Here is a 21,960-nt window from a genome sequence, read left to right on the forward strand (position 1 = left end):
ATGACGTTTATTCTGCACCCAGAGTGCATTGCTCTGCAAAACCTTCTGATGTCCTATGTGGTGCTCTATGTGTTTGGTTTATTTTGTACAGTTTTGACTTAATTACTGCTCCGGCTGGGTTGATCATTCAAATGGCCCTTTTTACAGTCTATATATTCCAGGTGATTAATCAATTATTAATCACAATTATTTCTATAATCAATTATTTCAATTCTATAATAATTTCAATTATACTTTCCATGATCGATTAATCACAATTAATTCCATTAACCATTTCAGCCCTTCTGCAGCGTATGAGATGTTCTGACAAATTTGTCAAACACTTCATGTATACTGAGGCACTTCCTGTTTCATGCACATTATAGTGGGCTATTTTCTTCAGTGAGGAATCTCTGGATTGGTGGGAAGTTGGACCCAGCCAAGGAGAGCGAAGGGAGGCAAGGTTGACAGATCCCTGCCGCCATCCTTCCGGAGCTGTAACTTCTCCAGAGGCTGCAGATGCGTGCATGTCACAACGGAGGGGAGGATGACAACGGGATAGGAGGGAGGGAAGAGATGATGATTCAAAATAAAACAGAAAGTCCCCCAACTCCAATTACATAAACGCTCCAAACTAACCTAGAGTGTCCGGTTAGGGCAGCCCGTCTGTGACACAGAGACCAAGTCAGCCAAAGTGTGCTTGAGTGTTTTTGTCAGCAGAATGTGTCGGTGGGAGCAGGACGGCGAAAATGACACGTCACATATCAGCAGAGGGCTACATTTGCAACGTTTATCAGCGAAAAAACACAGAGGACAGAGGGGAGTTTAGATTAAGTGGGTTAAGAATAGGGTACGAGTGAGGGCGGTTCACCCACACAGGGGGTAGATTCATCATGATACATGTGTGTCACTTTGGGAAACTGAAACTATGAAACGCTTGTTAGTCATTGAAAGCAGTTCATCCTGTTTTTGTTGGGGTTTTTATATTTAAAAGTTGTATATTTTTCTGTTAATCCCACTCAATTTTGGTTCCATTTTCCTCTTCTTGCAACCAAACGTGCCTGGCTAGTGAGGGAGAGGAGTTGTTTTCTTTTTTTTTTTTTTTTTTCTGTGCTTGATTATCTTGAAAACTTAAATCAAGTTTATTGTTTTTCCAGCAATTAAATCCCAAGTATATTTGCAACAGCAAGAAGTTTACAGAAATAACAGCAGTAATGTAGTAGTTTGGTGGGAGGTTGTCAGTTTGCACGTTGTAATGGCTGAACAGAAATGCTGCCATTTTATAATTGTTGTAATGCACTGCGTTGTGTTGGCCTGTCAACATGAAATCTCAATAAACTACATTTAGTCCACAATGAAACATTAACAGCAGGTTAGTGTACTAGTCGAATGAGTAACTTTCAATCAGTTGCACATCTGTGAAACCATCAGTAATGCTGAACAGCACAGGAACTTGGAGGTTTGTCAGGTGATGAGCTTTCCAGGTAAAAGGTGGGTGGGATTTGTTAATAAACACCAGATTTAAATCCGGCACATCCACAGGTCTGTGTAAAACCAAAACAAGACCCGACACCATCCTGTCAGCAGCTGGAAAACAACGCAGGAGCAGCAAATGTTTCATAACAAATGAAAAAAAATTATTTAGATCATTTGATTTATTTGCTTAGTCAATGTTCCTGTGCAGTGTTTTATTGCTTTTAATGAAAAAAGGAGGTAAGAATACAGGATGGGATGAAGTGTAGAAGAGACGTCAAGAAAATATCCTAGAAGTCTGTTCCTACACCTACAGAAAGAGAGAGAGAGAAAAAAAACAGAACAGAGAAACCACAGTGACAAACACATCAACAATGTCACTGAAAAGTACATGGTACTAATTAATACAAGATGTACTCAGTGGAAACAACAGCCAAAGACAGTGGGTATCTGTAAACACTTGTGTGTGTGTGTGTGTGAACTTGGTTTTTATATCTTTGTGGGGACCTGTTTCTGTCTACAATTTGGGGTTGTGGGGACCACTGGTCTTTGTGGGGACATTTTATTGGTCCCCATGAGGGGAGATGCTGCTTTTGGGCTACAGGTTAGGTATGTGATGGGTAGGGTTAGGTGCTAGGTGTTAGGGTAAGGCTTAGGCTGTAGAAAATGAATAGAAGTCAACGTAAAGTCCCCACAAGTCATGAAAACACGACAGTGCGTGCGTGTGTGTGTACTTGACCCAAATCCCACAGGTTAAAAAGGCAATTCTTCCAAATACTCAAGAAATATAAATAAACTTCATCTATGTGTTTATCATCTGTGTGTTTGAATATATTTGTCTCAAATATTCAAAGCTTGTCTCAGAAATAATCTTCTTCTCAGGCTCCACTGCTGAATGTATTTCTGGGAGTTCAAATGTGTGGCGTGCAGCAGCTGTCAAGCTTTTCTATACGTAAAAAAAACAAAACACACAAACCACTGCTCAGATAACTGCCTAAAAACCCTACTGCTTCACATTTTATGTCCAAGCCTTCATTGAGAAATGCTCTCTGCTTCCTGTCCTGCAGCATCTTTAGAAAACCCTCTCAAGATGTCTGCTCTGTCTTTACTCACAGGTCACAGAATGCAAATCTTCCTTTTCATTTGCAGTGTCTGTTTGTTACTTAGGTTGGTTGTTGTGATTTTTTAAAAAAAGTTTTGGACTACGTGAGCTTAGGGAGAGGCCTACGTGCCTGATGGGTCTCCACTTAGTGACAGCATGACTGAACCCATTGAGAACACACACACACACTTAGACACACACAGACAGAAAAAGACAGACTGCTTATGATTGGATGGCCTGAAGCATGGTCAGGGTATGACGCGACCAGCCTCCATCCTTGTCACTGCAACTGCAATTACTCTGACTGTCTGTCACTCTGCCATTACACACACACACACACACACACACCTACACACCTGGCTTCTTGCATCAGCAGAAACACTGCCTTGCTTTGTCTACGTGCTACCAGCTGGCTCGGGAGAGCTGATGCATAATTTGTTTTGCGTCCACCTCCAATACATCGGCGGTGAAGGACGTTTTGCTGCTTTTCCTCTTCTGATAAGGCCGCCGTGATGTCAGACGCCGTGGGGATGGTGACTCATGCGCGCCACCGGAGGAAGCCTGTCCCCACCAACCCGCCTCCTCTTCTTCTCTTCCAGAAATATCCCCACTCATCACTCAGCCCTACTGCCCTGCTTAATTTTGCCTCAACTTTCGACCCCTCTGGACTCCCACCGGCTCTTTCCTCTCAGCGGTAATTGGCTGGTTGGGTTTGCTCCCTCGCAGGCGAACCGGAGGAGAGCTGAACTGCGACTGTAACATGGAGATGCGGCCCAGATATTTATTTTTAAAAATATATACATACGTATAGCACTCTGGTGGTAAAAGAGACAATCTCTTATCAAGTGCAAGCAACTGCGATACACGTTTTTCAAAATTTTTGTGCATTTGTGTTTCTTCTACTCTGAAATCTCTAAATAAAATCCGGTGCAATAAATGCCTTTACCTGAGTTCACCTGTGTGTGCATGGTTGACTTGAGGAAAAGTAAGATTATTATGGTATGCAGTTTGTCATGATTGGTGTAAGATGAGATTAAATGGTAGGAGGTTTAATGCAGCGAGAATATAAAGGACAGACCACAAGGTGGGCAAAAGTAGAATCAAGCAGTGACTCACTGGCCATGAGGAGCTTAAATACTGGAGAGTTTGATTACTGGATAGACTGAGGAGAGAGAGAGAGAGAGAGAGAGAGAGAGAGAGAGAGAGAGAGAGAGAGAAAGAGAGAGACTGGCTGGGGGCGAGGGAGAACAGGAACACTGGGAAATGAATCTAACTGTAACCAAAACTAACACAAGGAGTAAATAACGTAATCTAACAAAGAGAACTAAGAGCAGATCAAGTAAAACAAGACAAGGCTAATCAAGAGAATATAATAACCCTTGATTATTATATTCATATGTCCAGGAAACCTGAATGACTGGGTGTAAACTCCTCTGCAAGTCATTGATTTCCCTCATTGACTCTGATGTCATCAGTCACTGATTGATTTCTGGTTTCCACCAAATGATGAAGCTAAAAAAATCCAAACAAAAAACAAAAAACAGACTGATATTTAACTCCGTATCCAGATTTAACTCAGTCTGTTCAAAGATCTGAGTCAAAATAAGGAAATATATCTGTGAACAGGTTTGTCAGAAAGCAAGCATCAGCACATTTAAATGCACCGGCTGTTATCTATGACATTTCTGGTCATACTAATTATATTTTAAAAGCATGATGAGGAGGTGTTAGCAGCTTTTATTTGCTGTCAGCATTGGATCTGGAAATGGAAAACACGGACAGCATGTCCTTCAGCGTTAGCCGAATTCAGCATTTAATGCATTTGCATAAAATAAGTGGCAGGTTCTTCTATTTGTGGGAAAGCAGCAGCAGAACTCAAAGAGTCTGTCCCTGAAAAGTTGGAAAAGCTGAAAAACTAATAATAATAATAAACGAGGGCTCCACTGTTGGGGTATGAATAATCCAGGGGGAAATCTTTAGGACAGCCTGTCCTCTAGTGGCCAGTCTTGTCCCGTCTGGCTGAAAACACTTGAGTGAAATGTTTTTTTGCAGTCTTAGACGTTGACCTGAGGGAGGTTTGCCATTTTATTAAGTCTTTTCCCCGTTTTACAGAAGTTCTCATGTTTTACTCTGGAGTTCTAGCCAGGTCCTGCTGGATCTGCTGTCTGCATGAGGCTTTTTTCTAGAATTGTGTGTGTGGTTCATGCCAAATGTCTCCTCTGTTCTGTTGATCAATAAGATTTTAATTTTAGACTCACTTGTTTTACTTCGAGCCATCTCCGCTGGAATTGAGATCAGCATAAATAAATTTGAAGAATCCTGAGACAACAATCAGTACAGTTTGACAGCAGAGATATATCACAGCGGTGTTTTAGTTTCAGCACGCAGTGCGTCATCACCAGAGAGCAAAGAATCAACGTTTCCTTGATTATTACAAAGCACCTGGCGCCACCTAGTGGTTGCTCCTTTGCCTGTCTTTCGACGAGGCATTTCCTTGGATCTGCAACGATTTACAGAACCGCCTTCTGCAAAAACCTCACTGCTTTGTTTGTTTTACTAAAGCATCACAATTCTACATTTTGTAATTACATTTTTCAAAGCGATTTCTCCCCCAGTTGAAGTCAAATCAGAATCTTCACTTAAAGACATTGTGGACTTCCGACCTAATCTGACAAAATTGTGAGCAACGTTGCACAGAAAAATGAGCAGAAATATCATTTTCTAGATTTTCCAAACCGTGTTCTCCTATAAATCATTGCAGACGTTCAATAAATCTCATTTCTGTTTAAACAGGAGCACACGGTCACAGACATTTGAGATGGTTTTGCAGCATAGCATCTTAAAATTCTTTGTAATCTAAAATAAAGAAATCCCGTTAGTCTGGAGTCATCTTTTGTTACTCCCTTATTAAAGGGAAGTGACCCAGCAGTTTCAACTAACTACCAAACTATCACATTCGCGTGTTTTCACAGATTCTTGAATCGGTTTTTTTCTCTCGTTTTCTAGGTCTGTGTTCTAAATTTATAAATGTCCACCAGGGGGCGCCACAGGGTTCAATATCGGGCTTCTTCCTGTTCATTATTGTACGTGAATGAATTAGGACAAAATGCTAATATTCATTTTTGATATTAGCGTAATTGTGAAGAAACCTAAACTCAAATTATTATTATTTTATTTTATTTTTTTTTTCTTTTAAGTTGGAAAAGCGGTTTGTCACAGCAACATTTTTATCTGTTTAGATTAAGTATACGAATACTTCAGTTTAATATCTTCAGAAAAATCTCTACTTCTCTGAGGTTTGTCACTAACATGAAAGCTTTTGGTTGTTAAATGTAAACTCATTTATCACTCTAAACTTCAGTTCGTTTGTAACTATTAAAAGCACCACCTCACTATATCTCTGTTTCTTTCGGTAATTCTGGACATTTTCCACCTTTGATTATGATAATCTGGCTGTTGCCAGAGAACAGGGATTTTTGTAACGATGGGTTGAAAAACGCAACGTTCACCTTCCACTCAGTGAGCTAAATGAGCAGCTTCTGAACACCAGACTGCAAAGGTTCAGAAAAGGTTAAAACAGTTAGCAGCTCTACACTGTTTGATCTGATGGCTCAGACTGCTCAGCGCATCATATCTGTGATGATTTCTTTTTCATTACTGTTGCAAAATCTTCTTCTAATAATAATAATAATAATAATAAAAAAAATCCAACCTTTAGTCTAAGGACAGTTTCATAGTTATTCATTTGTGGGATTTATTTTCACCCGGTAGAAAGTCTGTGGGAACTTTCATCCGTCATATAGAATATTTCCAGGAGTCTCAGTTTAAATCTGACTCAGCAGTGTCATTATCCAAAGAGAAATGAGTCCTGCACTGACATGGACTGACGAAGCCATCACTCCAAAAGAGACAAAACATTGTTTTTGTAACATAATCTTACATTTTCTGGTACAATAAACAAAATAAAAACATTTTTAGGTACCAATTAAACACTTAGAAGCTTTCAGCTATGCTGCATGCTTTAGGAATAAGAGAATAAAACAAGGAAATCAATGTTTATATGATTTTCTGTGGACGGTTTGTGCAGCGCTGCCGCTTCTTACTCGTAATAAAGTGAATAAAGAGTTCAGACCGAACATACCCGATGGATGGAAAGCAGACGATCAGCCTTCTCACATGGATATACAAGATGTTTTAAAGTCACAAACTTTATTCATCTCAGTGTGAGCCATCTCTTTACAGTACATTCAGGAGAGACATGTTGTGGTATTAACAGCTCATTTCAGTCCTTTAAGGTTTGAAAATCTTGGTGGCTTTATTGTCGGTATTGCATGTTCAACATACACAATTAGATTATTCCTCCTCCTCCTCATCATCATCATCACCAGAGTGCATGTTTTACAAAAAAAAAACAAACAAAACAAAACAAAAAAACCCCAAAATGGCCACAGATTCACAACAACAGTAGGCTCTCTACTGCACTGCTCCTGGAAGAAGGCGCCCATTAGTTTAGAGACAGAGACCAGGGAAAAACATGAATAAAACTAAAACTTGAGCTTAAACACAAATATAGTTTTGAGAAGATATGCTAGCCAAAAATCTTTTTTTTTTTTCTCCAGACCTGCCCATTAACTGATCTAGGACCCGGTCTGCACCAAACCCACAATCAAGTTCCGCTTTTACATTTAGTGCAACACACACCGTGTAGACCAGTCATTCTAAGATAAACACACCCTGGAAGGCTAAAAATCATTATCATCAAAAAAAAAAAAAAAAAAAAAAAAAAAGAGCCTAAAAGGATGCGTGCAGGTAAGTTCAAGATCAGGTCCTTTTTGCTAAAGCTTTGGTCCTTCAAGAACGCACACACACACACACACACACACACACACACACACACACACACACACACACACACACACACACACACACACACACATACTTGCATAAGTTTAAAATGCCAATAAATGAGAACAGCTGGTTCCAGTAAAGATCAAATATTGTCCGATTTTGGCCACCAATTTCATCACGTCTAGTTCTGCCATTTAATCACATGTGCGGTAAAACACAGCATGTTGCACAGGGAGAGAGATGTCTGTGGTCAACCAGGGAGCTCTTCTTCTGTCAGCAGTGCAGTTTCAGAAAGCCAACATATGAAGGAAAAAAACAAACAATAAAGCAACACTAAGATGGAAGTTATTAAATTAAAGGGGGGGTGGGGGGGGGGCAAATGTAAACTGTCCCTCAAAGAGAGAGGGAAAAAGAGAGAGAGAGAGAGAGAGAGAGAGAGAGAGAGAGAGAGAGAGAGAGAGAGAGAGAGAGAGAGAAAGAGAGAGGACACTGAGGTGTTCTGAGGTGTTTCTTTTTTTTTTTGGCATTTTTGTTTTTACAATAAAGCACCAATAAAGTGGTGACTTTCTGATTCAGTGCCAAGTCCAACAACCTCCACAGAGCTCTGAGGGGAGGAGCCCACACCTTAGTGACACCCTTCGGCAACCAAAGGTTTGTTCTTATTATGGTCTTTTTTCTTTTTCTTTTCTTTTTCCCCATTAAATCCTCAAACGGAGGTAAGTGTAAGACATATTTAGTCAACTAAAACACAAGTCTAATAGAGACTACAATCCTCGCAATAGAGGAAAGTGGCGTTTGTTTTCTTTCTCGTCGTTTTTTGATTTTTAGAACCCCTTTTTTTGTTTATTGTGTAGTAGCTGGCTCAGTATTTGCCAGTAAAAGTCTTGGCTGTGAGCGAGTCTTGTGCAGAAGCAGCTCGACCCTCGGAGCAGAAAAAAAAAAGGTGATAATTCTAATTAAAAATCGAAAATCCAGACTGAAGCGGCTGCTCGAGGACGGAGACGGTTCTGGACGAGGCCGGCCACTCAGAACAGGCGAGGCTCAGCACTAGGAGCAGCTTAGGGATCCCGAGTACATTTCAAGTGTCCATGGAGTCAAACATCTGAAAAATAATAATAATCAAACAAAATGGCTACGCTTTTTTTTATTTTTATTCCTTAAAATCCTCCAACCCCGAAAAAGAAAAGATAAGCTTAACAATAACATAAAATATACATTTCTAAAAATAAGGAATGAGGAATAATAGTGAGTAAAATAAGACAGAATCCAAAATAAGTTAACTTTGTCGCCTCCCATTCATCCCCCACTGCTTGTGCTCTTTTAAGGGACTGAGAAATAAATATTCAAAAGCGAGCAGAAGTTCTTCCCGTTCTCGTTTCAGATGGGAAAAATGAATGGATGGCAGGTGGAGCAGAAAAAAAAAAAGGAAACTGTGGTTGGAGTGCAATTCGTAAAGCCAGTGAGAGGTTAGGGATGGAGATTATTGACATCATACGACCCGTTTTTCTCCTTCAGAAACACCCGGCCCACCGGAGGAATGCCACATGCACGAGGAATATCAAACAAGAAATAACAAAAAAAAAAAAAAACCTCCAATAAATACAAAATTAAAAATAAAATAATAATAATAACAATAACTGTGCCAAACTACAGCCGCATCCTCCAACTGAAAGTCCCGACAGGACACACAGAGAGAGAGAAAGAGCTGCTCTGTTTGGGTTTTCTCCATCACACCAATAAAACGTCGCTCCCATGTCGGGGCGCCGAGTAAATAGTTTATTTCAAACAGCAAAGAAATGTTGAAAAGATAAAATTTCATTTATAATGCACCATGAACAGAAGTCAAACAGCAACAGCTCTATCCATGAGCTTTTTAAACTCTTTTTTTTAATTATTATTTTAAAGTTTGATTTATTAAGCTATTTGTATGTACAAAAAAAAATAAAAAATTGCTCTAATTTGTTTATTTGGGACAATCACACAGAACTGAGAAAGGACATTGGAAAGGGATTAAAACAGAAAAATAAAAAATTACTGCGGGAGTTATTGCTTCTTACTGCTGGAAAAAAGGTTGTGCCTCTGTTCCAAACTTCGGAGCTGTTACGAGTTTTTTTTCCGTGTTGCTGCTGCTTTTGTTTTTGTTTTCTTGTGTGTGTGTGTGTGTGCGTGTGGGTGTGCGTGTGTTTTAATCTCGTCTCGGATTGTGCCTTGTTTTACACGGACAGCTACGAAGTAGGCGAGTGCTGGATGGCTTGTTGTAGCTGCTTGTTTGAGGGGAAAGGCGCGAAAACGAAACATTCGCGCAAAGTTACGACTTTGGAAAACGCATTCTGCGAATTCTGCCCGTTTTCTCCTGCGATCGCGTCGACACGCAGAAGACGCTCGCCGTGTGGCGTCGAGTCTGACCTGCTTTCCTGGTAGCACCGATTTTGAGGATGTGAGCCTCTGTGCTGTGGATAAGCAATGAGACGACGGGGAAGATGTTTGTGGCCACAGGGTCGAGGCGGAGATCCCCCCCACCCCCCCGGCGTTAGGTTTCGGTTCAGACGCCTCGCATTGGAGAACCAAAAACTCTTGAGCAAGTTCTCCGTTATAAAAAATTTTTAAGTGCATTTGGAGTAAAATCAGGGCTTGTGCATTTTTTTAAAAAAATCAAAAGGAAATATCACACTTAAATTCAATTACAGATTTTTTTGTTTTGTTTTGTTTTTTTTTTTCTCTTGTAGTGGGTTTTTAAAAAATCCAGAAGACTTGTGTGTGTAAAGTCTCTGGTCTCCCTTTAAACCAAACTTAAACCCAGTTGCTCGGGAGGAGGAAGAGGGGGAGGGGTTACAGGTGATGGTGGGATGGAGCGGATGTAACAAAAGAGAAAAAAAGAAAAAAGAAAAAAGGCTCGGAGAGGGGATGCTGTCGTCGTTGGCGACGCCACGGCTGGACGGGCTGTGAAGACGGCAGAGGGGTGGAGGAGAAGGACAGGCGGGTTTGGCAGGGCTGGTCGGTGCTGGCGGCGGCTTTTAGGAGGAGAAGGCAAGTTTGACGCTGCAGGAGGAGTAGCCCTCATCGCTGGCCATGCTCTGCAGGCTGCTGTGGTCGTCCAGGTCGCTGGTGCTGGCCATGCTCACGCTGTCGAGCTCTCCATGGGAGAACTCGGTGCTCTCTACGTCCACCTCAATCTCTTCTGCAAAAGAGAAAAAAAAAAAGAGGGGGAAGAGAGGAGAGATGAAATGTAGATTTTTTTTTTTCCATACCAAAACACAAATGGAAAACACTAAAATCTAATGTGTGGATTATAAGTGACAGACGGGCAGAGTCCGTCTCCCGTTGTTGTGAAGTGAAACCACATATGGAGACACGTTAGTGAATGCTTTTTAAAAATAAATCCAATCTAAAGAATCTTAGAAAATCTTAGAAAATTGTCATACTTTAAAAAATAAATACAAATTTGATAAAGTACATATTTATATTTATAAGATGCCTTTTTTTCAAAAGGACATGTGACATTTGTGAGTTTGTTTCTGGCTGGCCTGAAAACAAAATGGATGTTTTCAGGCCATGTTGATGTTGGTTTAGGGGGAACCTCCACCCTCAGACTCCAACACATTTCCTTCCAGCATCTCGCTGCATTTAGCTCCGTCCTCCATCAACTCTGACGAGCTTCGCTACCTCTGCCAAAGCACGTTTCACAGTAGGGGACGTTTCATTTGGTTTCATTTTCAGTGTTAACTTCCGACGACGGCACGGTATTTCGAGGACCGTTGTCATTTTTAACCTACATTAGCGAGTCTCTGTCGATGGCCTCCAACAGCAGACGACCCTCCTCCACTCTCAATGTTGCAAAATGAGCCAAAGAACCGCGGGGAGCTGGAAGCGCCCTCACCTTGGTCGGAGTCCGAGCGGTCGGAGCAGAGGGTGGAGCCCACGCTGTCCATGCGTATCCTCTCCCCCTCCCCCGGGCTGCTCTGGACGGCAGCGGCGCTTCCTCCTCTCAGCAGCTCCAGCTGACGCTGTAGGTGTCTCTGCTCGCGCTCCAGAGACTCCAGCTGGTACTGGCTCTTCCTGTCGGCTTCTTCAAGTTTCTGGAGAGATTTAAAAAAAAAAAAAAAAACAGAAAATAGAGGAAAAGTTTGTGAGTTGGCATCCACAAGACATGCTTATTTCATGACCAGGATGGGCAACATGATTATTTATTTGAAATACACCTCTGGAAAAAAATTAAGGGACTCCTTAAAATGATCTGTTTGTCTGATTTCACTCCTTATAGGTTTATGTTTGAGTAAAATTAACATTGTTCTTTTATTCTATGAGCTACTGACAACGTGTCTCCGAAAATTCAAGCAAAAATGTAGGTTTTATTTGCAGAAAATAAGAAATAGTGAAAATAATGAAAAAGATGCAGTGCTTTCAGACTTCAAATGATGCAAAGAAAACAAGTTGATATTCATTTAGAAACAACAATACTAATGTGACTATGTTCTTTTTTTTTTTTTTTTTTACATCTGTTGGATAATTCTAAAAAGTAAGTGCAGGTTTGCTTCCAACGTAGGTTTTTATTTTCTAAAATTATGTTGAAATGCTACTTTTGACTGAATTCATTTGAACTCCTGAAACACAACCACTGCTCCACCAACATGACCTACACATATTATGCACCCATATACACTCTGAGTGTTGCAGCATTTTTCCCTAAATCGTGGCGGCACCAAACCTCTTCCTGCAGGTCTAAACTCACTCCACGCCAAGCTCTGTACATGTTTAGCTCAGATTCTGTCAAAATGTCATCAGCCTCTCTCAGGGGGCTGCGGAGGGGCTTCATCTCTCCGCCCCCTCCATTTCTCTCCCGCTGCCGCTTCTGCAGGGTGCGTCAAGTTCTGCTGTCACACCTGGAGAGGCCGGGGTCTTCCAGGTATAGCTTGACAAATAAAAACGAGCCAATAATTCTGCGCCTCCAGCTGGGAGGCATCTCATCGTACACTGTCAGAACAGGGGTCCTTCACTGGTGGCATCTGTTCCTTACTTGTGCATGTTTTTTTTTTTTTTTTAAATTGCACCTTCGCCTCAAATATCACAACAGTGACCCAATAATAACTTCTTTATTTAATCTCCTGCTATGCCACGCAGACAAAGTGTCTGCGTCAATGAAAATTCACTCACTTCTGCATGCAGGACGCTTGAAACTGAAAGTGAAACTCACAGTCAGCAGAACCACTTTTCTGATTAAGTACTGCATGGAATGATCTGACCACTGGGTGGCACTTGTAGAGCAGGAAAAATGTCATTCCCAGATGGTTGGTTGATCCTTACGCATGAAAGAAAAATCTTTAAAAAAGAACATTAAATTCAAAACCCTGGTTCCTATTAAACATGTACTTTTGCAAAGGGGAGCCAATTAAAAGGGGAACACGTACTTCAAAGACTTCATGTTCTATAAAGTCCTCCGTATTTCCTAAGTTTTAGACATTTCTCAATGTGACAGCACACATTGCAAGATGGGAAGCGATGTGAAATCAGCTTCAGATTAGATTAACTCTACTAATTCAGTTCAAGTCTCTTACTTTCCTTTTCTCAACAGAAATGAATTAATTATGGAGTCTCTGAAAACAGAATTGTTCTTCAAAAAAGGGCTAGTTGAGACTGAGGACATTTGTCACGCAGTTTTTTGGTTAGAAAAAGAGAGAAAAGAGAAATGATTAAGCTTGATTTAATTCATCATGCGATTAATTGAGCTGCAGCTTAATGCGACAGGCCTAGCTGCAATCATTCTGATTTTGCCAGACCTCCCCAGCTGAGCTCAAAATGCAATTACAAAGAGAAACCACAGACAGAGTTGAAAAATAACAGCGAAAGAGGAAACACAAAAAGCCGAGATACTGAGATTAGGTGTTGCTATGTAGGGAAACTATTTTCCAACCAAAGGAAATGTGTGAAACTGCAAACTCAGTAACACCAAACAAGATTCCTCCACCCCCCGTCAAACTACCAGTTACCACATTCACTTATCACGTTTCGCATGCAGCCCTATGCCCATTACGATACAAACGGAGCGGGGGCTGTGGGGGGGCCGTGGCCGTGCCTGATACAGCAGCTCTGTGCTCCGACCTAACAGCCTTCAGTCACAGTGGCCAGCACTGACATGCGTGACTCTCCTAGTGACGGAGCAAAACAAAAGGCCGTCAATAAGCCGTGTAGAGACTGCAGTTGACAGCAGCAGAGGTGCAGAGTGGTGACGGTGGAGAACAACAATATTGGCTTTATGCTGGCACCCCTCGCCCCCAACTCCCCCCTGCGTCACGTGCGAGCAGCATGCCGGGCCAACATTCTCACATACAGATTGCTCCGTCTGAGGCCATCGTGTATTTTTGTCCGACTGGTTTCAGTTTTTTTATACCAAATATTATTATTATTATTATATCCAGACAGCCTTCCAGTGAACAGATGGAAAATGAGGTGACGTGTTAAAAACACCCCCCACCCCAATTTTTTCCATGACACTATGTGATGACAGTCTGACAATGCCAGACCTCATAACGTACACGTGTCAGTGACAACACAAATGAGAAGTCCCCTACCTGGTCGCATGAATAGAAAGAGACAAACTGTATATGCAAATGTTTGTGCCCTATGATAATTAAGTGCAGTCATACGATGCGGTGCTAAAATATACATGAAACTTTTCCTCATTTTTGCCACATTCCATCCACAGTTTTGTGTATGGAGCGAACTTTAACGTTCACTTGCAAAATGTTGCGCGTGTCAGAAAACTAACATTGCTCAACATGCTGAAACATGGTGGTGGCACCATCATTCTTTGGGCTGCTGTTTTTTTAGCAGTTACTAGGGAAACTGGTCAGAGTGATCAGATTATACATCATCTGTCTGGGGTTTTTTTTCTTTTCACTGTGCGTCATCGCGATAGTCTTATGGCAATGCCTGTCAAATTGTGTAACTAGGACAATCTGTTACATCCGTACCTTTATGTGTGCTTTGGCTTTATTGAGTAGGCCCAGGGTGGTGTGGCGGCTGCAGTCGGGTCCCAGAGGTATGAGGGACTTCAACCTCTCCAAACACAACCGCAGGTGGGCTCGTCTATAGAGGAAAGACAAACAGAAAGGAGCACAATGATTGGATTGCCAGTGTTTCCACCAATGAATTGTAAGCCTGGTGTGCTTGCCTCCCATCCCACCAGGCTAAGCGTTGTTTATTTTAAATTGTTTCTTTTTTATATATATACACCAGTAAGACAGTAACACAGTAAAGACAGACTAAGATAGGTTTATAGTTTACACATTGAACTGGGTGCGAAGGGGTGCGCACCAATTGTGCAAAACACAGTGGGCTGCTGCCTTGGATTGTCCAAACATTGTCAATTAAAAATGCCTTCTAGTTGTCGGATGAACATTTTGAAAAACTACCCTTCAACCTCTAAAAGGCTAAACAACTTTCTAAATTGAAGCCATTCAAAATTGGTCCTTAAGAGTGAACTGTCCTTTGTAGAGGTTACAAAACTTTTAATCCTTTCCTCAACTGGGTGATTTACATTACTGTTTAGCTTCCTCACAACAGTTTACTTATAATTCATGTCTTACTCCCTTCTTAAGGTTATACCTTATCCTCTGCAGTTATTTGAATTTAAGCAACGCCACCCATCTACATTACAACCAAAGGTACAGTGATGGGGAAGGTGATGTAATGGCATTTCCTGGAGCCTGCTCAACTCCAGCACTCCATCATTCTTGACAGTTCCGTATTCTGTGACTGGAGATGGACAGCAGGTACTATCTATCCCGCTAATGGACCCCCCGGTTGAGAGGTAAAGTGAGATAATTGTATCTTTAACAAAATCAGAGCTCCATTAGGAAGGGGCTGCCCTTTCAGCTCAGCCTGGGGGGTGAGACCGGAGAGACATTAAGCATCCGTAGACTCAGAAGTGATCTCTGGGGGAACCTAAAGGAGACGGACCCAAAGGACCGGAGCGGGAATTCACCGCAGACGTTTGGGCTATGTGGCTCTCTGCTATGCCCCGCTGCCTTAGGACTGGTGGCTGCATGCGATTGCGATTTGCGTGTGTGTGTGTGTGTATGCGCCATGGTTCAGTTATGCATGGATGGTGCTGATAAGAGCATAAGGGCAAACTATTACAGCCATTACACCAGTACTGTATATGGTTATTGTATGAGAATAAACATTGCATGTCTGCAGACTAAACAAGTCTACAGCTGTCTGGTGCAGCCCGTGTGGCCACAGCTTTGAAAGTCACAATGCACATGAGCATACACACACACACGCACACACACACACAAATGAAGTCTAAATGATGACTATCAGTCTGGCTCAGGTCAACCGGCTGTTTAATCAGCTCTATTCAGTCCACCTTTTCTTCCCCATGATGGATATGTCTATCTGTACCTTTCATCTGTTCATACACAGGTATCAACTCCCACCTTTTAACAACTAACAACAGAGCTCCATCTGGGAGAGCTTACAGACTAAATACGGCACAACGCAACTAAACGTGGTTGAGTTTCTACACGCTCTATCCATCAGTGTAATGAGGTACTGCAATGGATAATTCAGGAATCAAGGCAAAAGAGGGTTTTTTTGTGTTGAGTTTTGCCATCAGACGTTTCATTGCGGGGTGGGTGTCTGCAGGGTGATGTTGTGGTTATAAGCTCGTAGTCGTTTGCATGAGATACTAAAAGTGCAATTTTAATCTCATCAGCCTAGAGAACCGTTTCCCCATGTTTTACTGAACACAATACTTATGGCAAAATGAAACTTGCACTTATCGTGGCAATTGGCTGGTTTTCCAGCCAAATGACCTAGTCCTGCTTTTAAGTACTCCTCAACTTTGACTGACCCATCTTTTGTGTTCTTTGGTCTTCAAGATGTTGTTCATTCACTAATATTTTCTCACAAACCATTGATACCTCGTAAAACAGCTAGATTTATAACGAGACTACTTCAGGCCACTGGTTTCTATGGATTTCCTTTAGGGGCATTAGAGCAAAGTGAGTTAACTGTGAAATTGTGCACTCTGTTTTTTGGGTGTGGGGGGTAAAGGGGGTGTCAAATAAATCCCAATGAAATGGATTAAAGTTTGGGTCCCCAAAAAGCTCAAGGGATATGAATGCTTTTTGCAAGACATTGTGTATGTACATGATATCGTCATACGCCACTTTACTATAAGTCACAATGACTAGGATTTTCTTCACAGACGGCCACGCACAGCTCTCTGATAAGCTGTGAGGGACGAGCAGGGCACTGCAGTCATGTGTGGGCCTGTTTGTCTGAGACTCTGTCCCGTCAGGCATAAAAATGTACTAACTGCAGACATCGGAGACGCTCAGTAGAGATTACAGCCAACGCCAGACGACCCCTGATAACCCCCCATTCACATGCACTCTGTCTTCGTCCTGCTTTCACCCTCACCCACCGACATGACAAACGGTCGGGGGAAGTCGGGCTGCGTGGCACGTCGACACTTTTCCAGCCCAAATATCTCATTATGGTTCTTAGCACATAGACCGCAAATAGTGTGCGAGTGGGTATGAGGCGTCACTTATTGGGCAGCTGATCCCCACTGCTGATTCACCGCAAACAACCTTCCACACCCACTGGATGTTGACACGGGTGAGCGTGCTCACCTCTTTCACCACTTTGGTATTTATTCACAACTACTTTAGGCGCTACTGCATCTCTTCTAGTGGAAAGACGCAACTTGTTATCAGGATCCAGACACCCTCACTCTTATAGTTTGACTTGTATGCAAGATATATGCTGTATTTATTTATTTTTTTTATCTCTGTGGTTATGACGCAACCCAAGTGTGTGGCACTTAGATAATTACAGATGCCCAAAGAAGCTACATGAGCCAAATAAAAAAAGGAGGGACAAAGAAGGAGTAACCGCAAAAGGACAAAACAGGGAGGGGCATCTAATTGCAGCTTATGTCAGTTGCACAGAACAGTCTGGTAACTGGACATCAGCGTAAGTCTCAGCAGGAAAAGAATTTAGAAAGTACTCTGTTGTAGAAACCTGCTGATTGCATTAGTACTGCCAAAGGGATGTGAAGAGTTGCAAGGGTGCTGGTTCATGTCGGTTAGTGCAACTGCCACCTTCACAAATCAGACAGTGGATACACGCTACGTTGGAAGAGTCCATTTTGACTTGAAAAGCTGTAAAATGTTTCCAACCTTTGTGTTCTGACAGCCCCAAACGAAGGCAATGTCTTTCTGGTGGAGACTGAGTGTCAGCTGGATTTTTACAGACTAAGATAGACTCCGGCGTCAATGGGTTTAATCTAAATGAGCTCTAAGTGTTCCTCTTAGAGGCCACAGGGTCATAAACCTCGACTCCTGGTGATGACCCCGCCTCCCAATCACAGGATCAATACCTCTTAAAAGCACCTGTTTGTCAAGGAGACTTGCTGCCAAAAAAGCTACAAATAGGATCAGTTGGGAGTACGAGTGAAATCATGTGACTATAAATATTAGATATGCATCAATCAATCAGAAATTGAAATAAGATAATTTTCATCTGAAATATTGAACAATTTGAAGCGTTTTGACCTATTCCTAAAGTTATTCAAAACTAATGCCACCTGCCATTTTCATTCGGTGCGTTTCTAATAAGAATATGCAGGCACAATCTTTTTTTTTATTTTGTTTCCCCTCCCTTAACCCTCTTACAGTCACACTAACCAGCAACAGAGCCTTCTGTTTCCAGAGTTCCTAGAAAAGCCTGGTTGGTGCCAGTTACATAAACAGCTATGGATTTACCTAGAAGAGCCATAACTTTGTGTCCTCTGCTGCTAATGTTCTGTTGAGTACATGTGGATAATTTTGTGCCTGTTACAACAGAACATCTTTCACAAAGGGGTTAAACTACTTTCTACAATTAAATGCACTGTATGATACATGGATTGCACGAGAAACATCAGCAAATCCAAAGGAGCAAGAACACCTTTTCAATCCTCTACAGCATAATAATACATTACATATTGGCAGTCACTAATAGCGTGTAGAGTCCAGTGTCTAATGAATGGCGCGGCGAGCTGCAGGTTGTCTGAATGAGGAACTCTCCATCTGTGACGGATTATATAACACGTGGCCTGTTGCTACCAAGACCTTTGCTCTGAACTGTCACGCAGCAGGGATGTCAAACCCTCACTGCCAATGAGCCAACAAAGGCAAAATAACCCTTTTTTCCCTAGTGTTTAGCAAACATAGATGCTGGGGTGGAAGAATAAATGAAAGGGTTGTGTTTTTTTTTTTAGGCACCTAGCAGTTACATGCAGGCAAACCGCCGCCCCCAACGTCCCACGGTGTCTTTGACAGTACATTTATGGACAGATCGATCTGTGATGCGAGTGGTTATTTAAAGAAAAACCACATCTAAAGCAGCTGCAGATCTCTCACCCATTTCATGGGAGTTACCTGCTCAGAAAATATTCACCGAGGTAGTAAAAGAACCGTTCAGGCACTTTCAACTCTGGTTTTACCAGCAAAATCATCAGTAGTGAAATCTGTTTCTTTTTTCCTTTTTACTAAAATAAAATATGGAAACTTCCCACATTTGTTACTAATGAAACTGTCCAGCAACTAGAAATGATTGGACAATTAGGACAAACTTGTAAACTTCAAAAAATTTTAAACAAAACTCTACAACACCATCTAATTTCTTTTATTTAAAACGGCAAAGATCAAAGTGTAAAAATATCACTTTTATACAAGTGTTGAGTGGAAATGAGCCGATTTTGTCTTGTCAGTGTTGGAGCCTTCTTTTACTTAGTTAAACATCCACTGGCAGCTACAGGTAGGGGAGGGGCGTGGCTACTCTACCCTATATACCAGTGGAAACTCAGGTCACAACAGCACCTCCTCCGGCATCTCGTTAAAACAACTATAAACCACAGCAACGGTGTTGACTGGAGTTTTTCTTTTTTTTTTATTTAAAGTGGAACATTTTATAACCTGCCTAGATGCAGTTAGCCAGCCCATGCCTAGGTCTTTCCACGGCAGATCTACAAATTCGGATTGTTAGAAACCATCAAAAAGTGGAAAATTTTACATTTGATACCGTTTGAACTACCCAACTATTTTTTTTTCCACAGATAAATAAACCAAACCCAAAAGAACACAGTGAACTATGGCAATGTGCACTCCACCGCTGAATCCTCAAGGAAAAGCTGGCGAGCAGACAGCTCTTCCTGTCCTCCTGAGACAATGGGCTGCTTCCAAACTACTCACTCCACTCAAGTATGTAGACATGTGGGTCTCTGTCAGGCTGACGATTGTATCCGCTTGTGTGTGTGTGTGTGTGTGTGTGTGTGTGTGTGTGTGTGTGTGTGTGTGTGTGTGTGTGTGTGTGTGTGTGTGTGTTTGTGCTTCCGTGACTTGTGCTCCTGACAGGCCCCAGATGGGTGTGCAGGCAGGCAGCTCTGCCTTTTGGCTTTGACATGTGAGCGAGCAGCCAGCCAGCCCTGGGTCACTGCGCCGCACCTTTCCTCTGCCTCCTTCCTGCTCTCCAAACCAGCCTCCCTGTGAATCTGTGCAGACTCTACTTTATTTTTATCCAGACCCTACTGCCCCTTAGTGAATATTGCCTCCACTACTTTCCTTTCTCCTCGCTTTAATTTTAGTTCCAGTGAAAAAAAACAATCACGTTGTGCCTCTTCTGAGAACATTTATTGGCACAACTGATACCATTCCACTTGTTTAAATGTGCGAATCTGCTTCCAATGTGACTGAAGTAAAGTTGTTGTTTTTTTTTTAAAGTTTACCTAGAGAAGCTGCCCACCTCAACTCCAACCGAAACCTACGCACATCCTATGTACGACTGCTCAGCACTCACTTCACACCTCTGCTGTTGGTGGGGCCACTGCAAGGCACTCACAACGCACTATGCATTGTAAATCGGATTTAATATGCAATTACAGACAGATAAAATTGCCTTGATGGTGTTCATTACTCTAATTTGAAACAAGAATAACCAATCGCTCTTCAAGTCAAAAAAAATAAAAAATCCCATCAGATCAAGAAGACTCAAGTCATTAGGAGCAATTAGCTGTAACTTCTTGATCTAAGTGACAGTGGTGTAATAATCTAAGAATGCTGTAAGCTATGACACTGAAATTCTGATGATATTTTTGAGTGAACTACCTCATCTTTATTTTTAAATATTGTGATTTTGATACATAGAATGAAGCAAACAATAAGCAGAAACCTTTGTTAAAGCTAGTAGTCGTTCTCTTATTGGACAGAATATTATCCTTTTAAGTCACTCTGTTCCTCTAAGTGTTAGCTGCTTTACATACGTTGCTTATTGCTCACAAGCAACATAAAGTGACACTTTATGGTGCATTCCATGCCATGAGAGTTTGTGTTGTCGGTGTCCATAAAGATTTTCATAAAGCATAACTTCACTGTCTTGAAAGTGAAGAAAAAGTTTAATAGCCTTCATTCTAACTGAACATAAACAGGTGGAGCAGTGGGCAAATAGCTAGAGAAGACTCCTGTACTTGTTACAATATCTTGATCAAATGGACTTGTAACTGTAAGAAGGTGCATGCCAGAACTTTTTAGATGTTTCAAAATCTAAAACATTTTGATTTAGAACATACACCGGAACATACACCGGAACATACACCGGTATGTTCCGGTGTCAACATACCCAGACACCGGAAACCAATCTGTACTACAAATACTTCATCTGATGTCATAGTGGTTCCTATCTTGCCAGGTATGCTTACATTTTCAAAAACAAGTGTTATCTGGGTCTGAACACCAGAAAATGAAGAGGAATTTCTGAAAACGACACTTGAAAATTTCTGAAATTCCCAAGTGTCGTTGGGAAAGTGCTGCCATTTTGAATAGTGCATGTGCGGTGGGATCCGTGACGTGAAATTCAGTGTTTTACTATGTTGCTTTTATTTGAGGTTGAATGCTAATTTAATTAGTTTTTTAATGTTAAAGATTGAACGGATTGTCTGGGAATTATATTTCAATGCTCTATCACTGCCTTCACAAGGTCAGATTATTATGAACCTAATTAATCAGGAAGTAGCTGGTGCCATCAGCTTTAAACAAGGGGAAGAGTATGACACGAAAAATACAATATATCACAAAGGACTGCAATAAATAACTTTGTTGGAGAAGGAATGCAGAAGGAAGTCAGAGGATAGTAGCACTTTATGACATGACTTGGGCACCCTTGTATAAATAAGTTCAGGTATTCTAGTTTCAACAATTAAATAAAAGATAAAACAGTGCCCCTGTAGGGTATTATAATCTGATTTTCACAGTCCTTTTTTTATCTGAAAACAAAGAAATTCTGTCTTTTGTAAAGGCCATCACATAATGGCAAAAAAAATAAATAAAATAGACGATACAAGTTAAATTCTGGCACAAGTGTCAATTCACCTTTGAACAGCAATGAGCCTGGTGTTTTGAGAGAAAAAAATCAGATACAACCTAGTCCAAGTTAATTGCAGAGATAATTCTTGTTTGTAAAAGTCACTGATTATCAAAAAAGAAAATATAATCTTCTGACCATTATGTCTT

At 41.4% G+C, this 21,960-nt stretch overlaps 1 protein-coding gene across 2 annotated transcripts in view; it reads right to left on the reverse strand.

Annotated features, from left to right (window-relative positions):
- Positions 1-6,843: 6,843 nt before the first annotated feature.
- mxi1 (max interactor 1, dimerization protein) overlaps positions 6,844-21,960 on the reverse strand; it is a 40,610-nt gene continuing 25,493 nt past the window's right edge. For both annotated transcript variants that reach the window (XM_008410321.3, XM_008410404.3), the window contains exons 4-6: positions 14,371-14,485; positions 11,280-11,478; positions 6,844-10,580 (exon numbers count right to left, since the gene is read on the reverse strand). In XM_008410321.3, the coding sequence (XP_008408543.1) occupies positions 10,417-10,580; positions 11,280-11,478; positions 14,371-14,485 (478 nt within the window). In that variant the 3' untranslated portion in view covers positions 6,844-10,416. The remainder of the gene's footprint in view (positions 10,581-11,279; positions 11,479-14,370; positions 14,486-21,960) is intronic.

Source organism: Poecilia reticulata, chromosome 1, assembly GCF_904066995.2.
Source record: "Poecilia reticulata chromosome 1, P_reticulata-male-v2, whole genome shotgun sequence".
Classification (NCBI taxonomy): domain Eukaryota; kingdom Metazoa; phylum Chordata; class Actinopteri; order Cyprinodontiformes; family Poeciliidae; genus Poecilia; species Poecilia reticulata.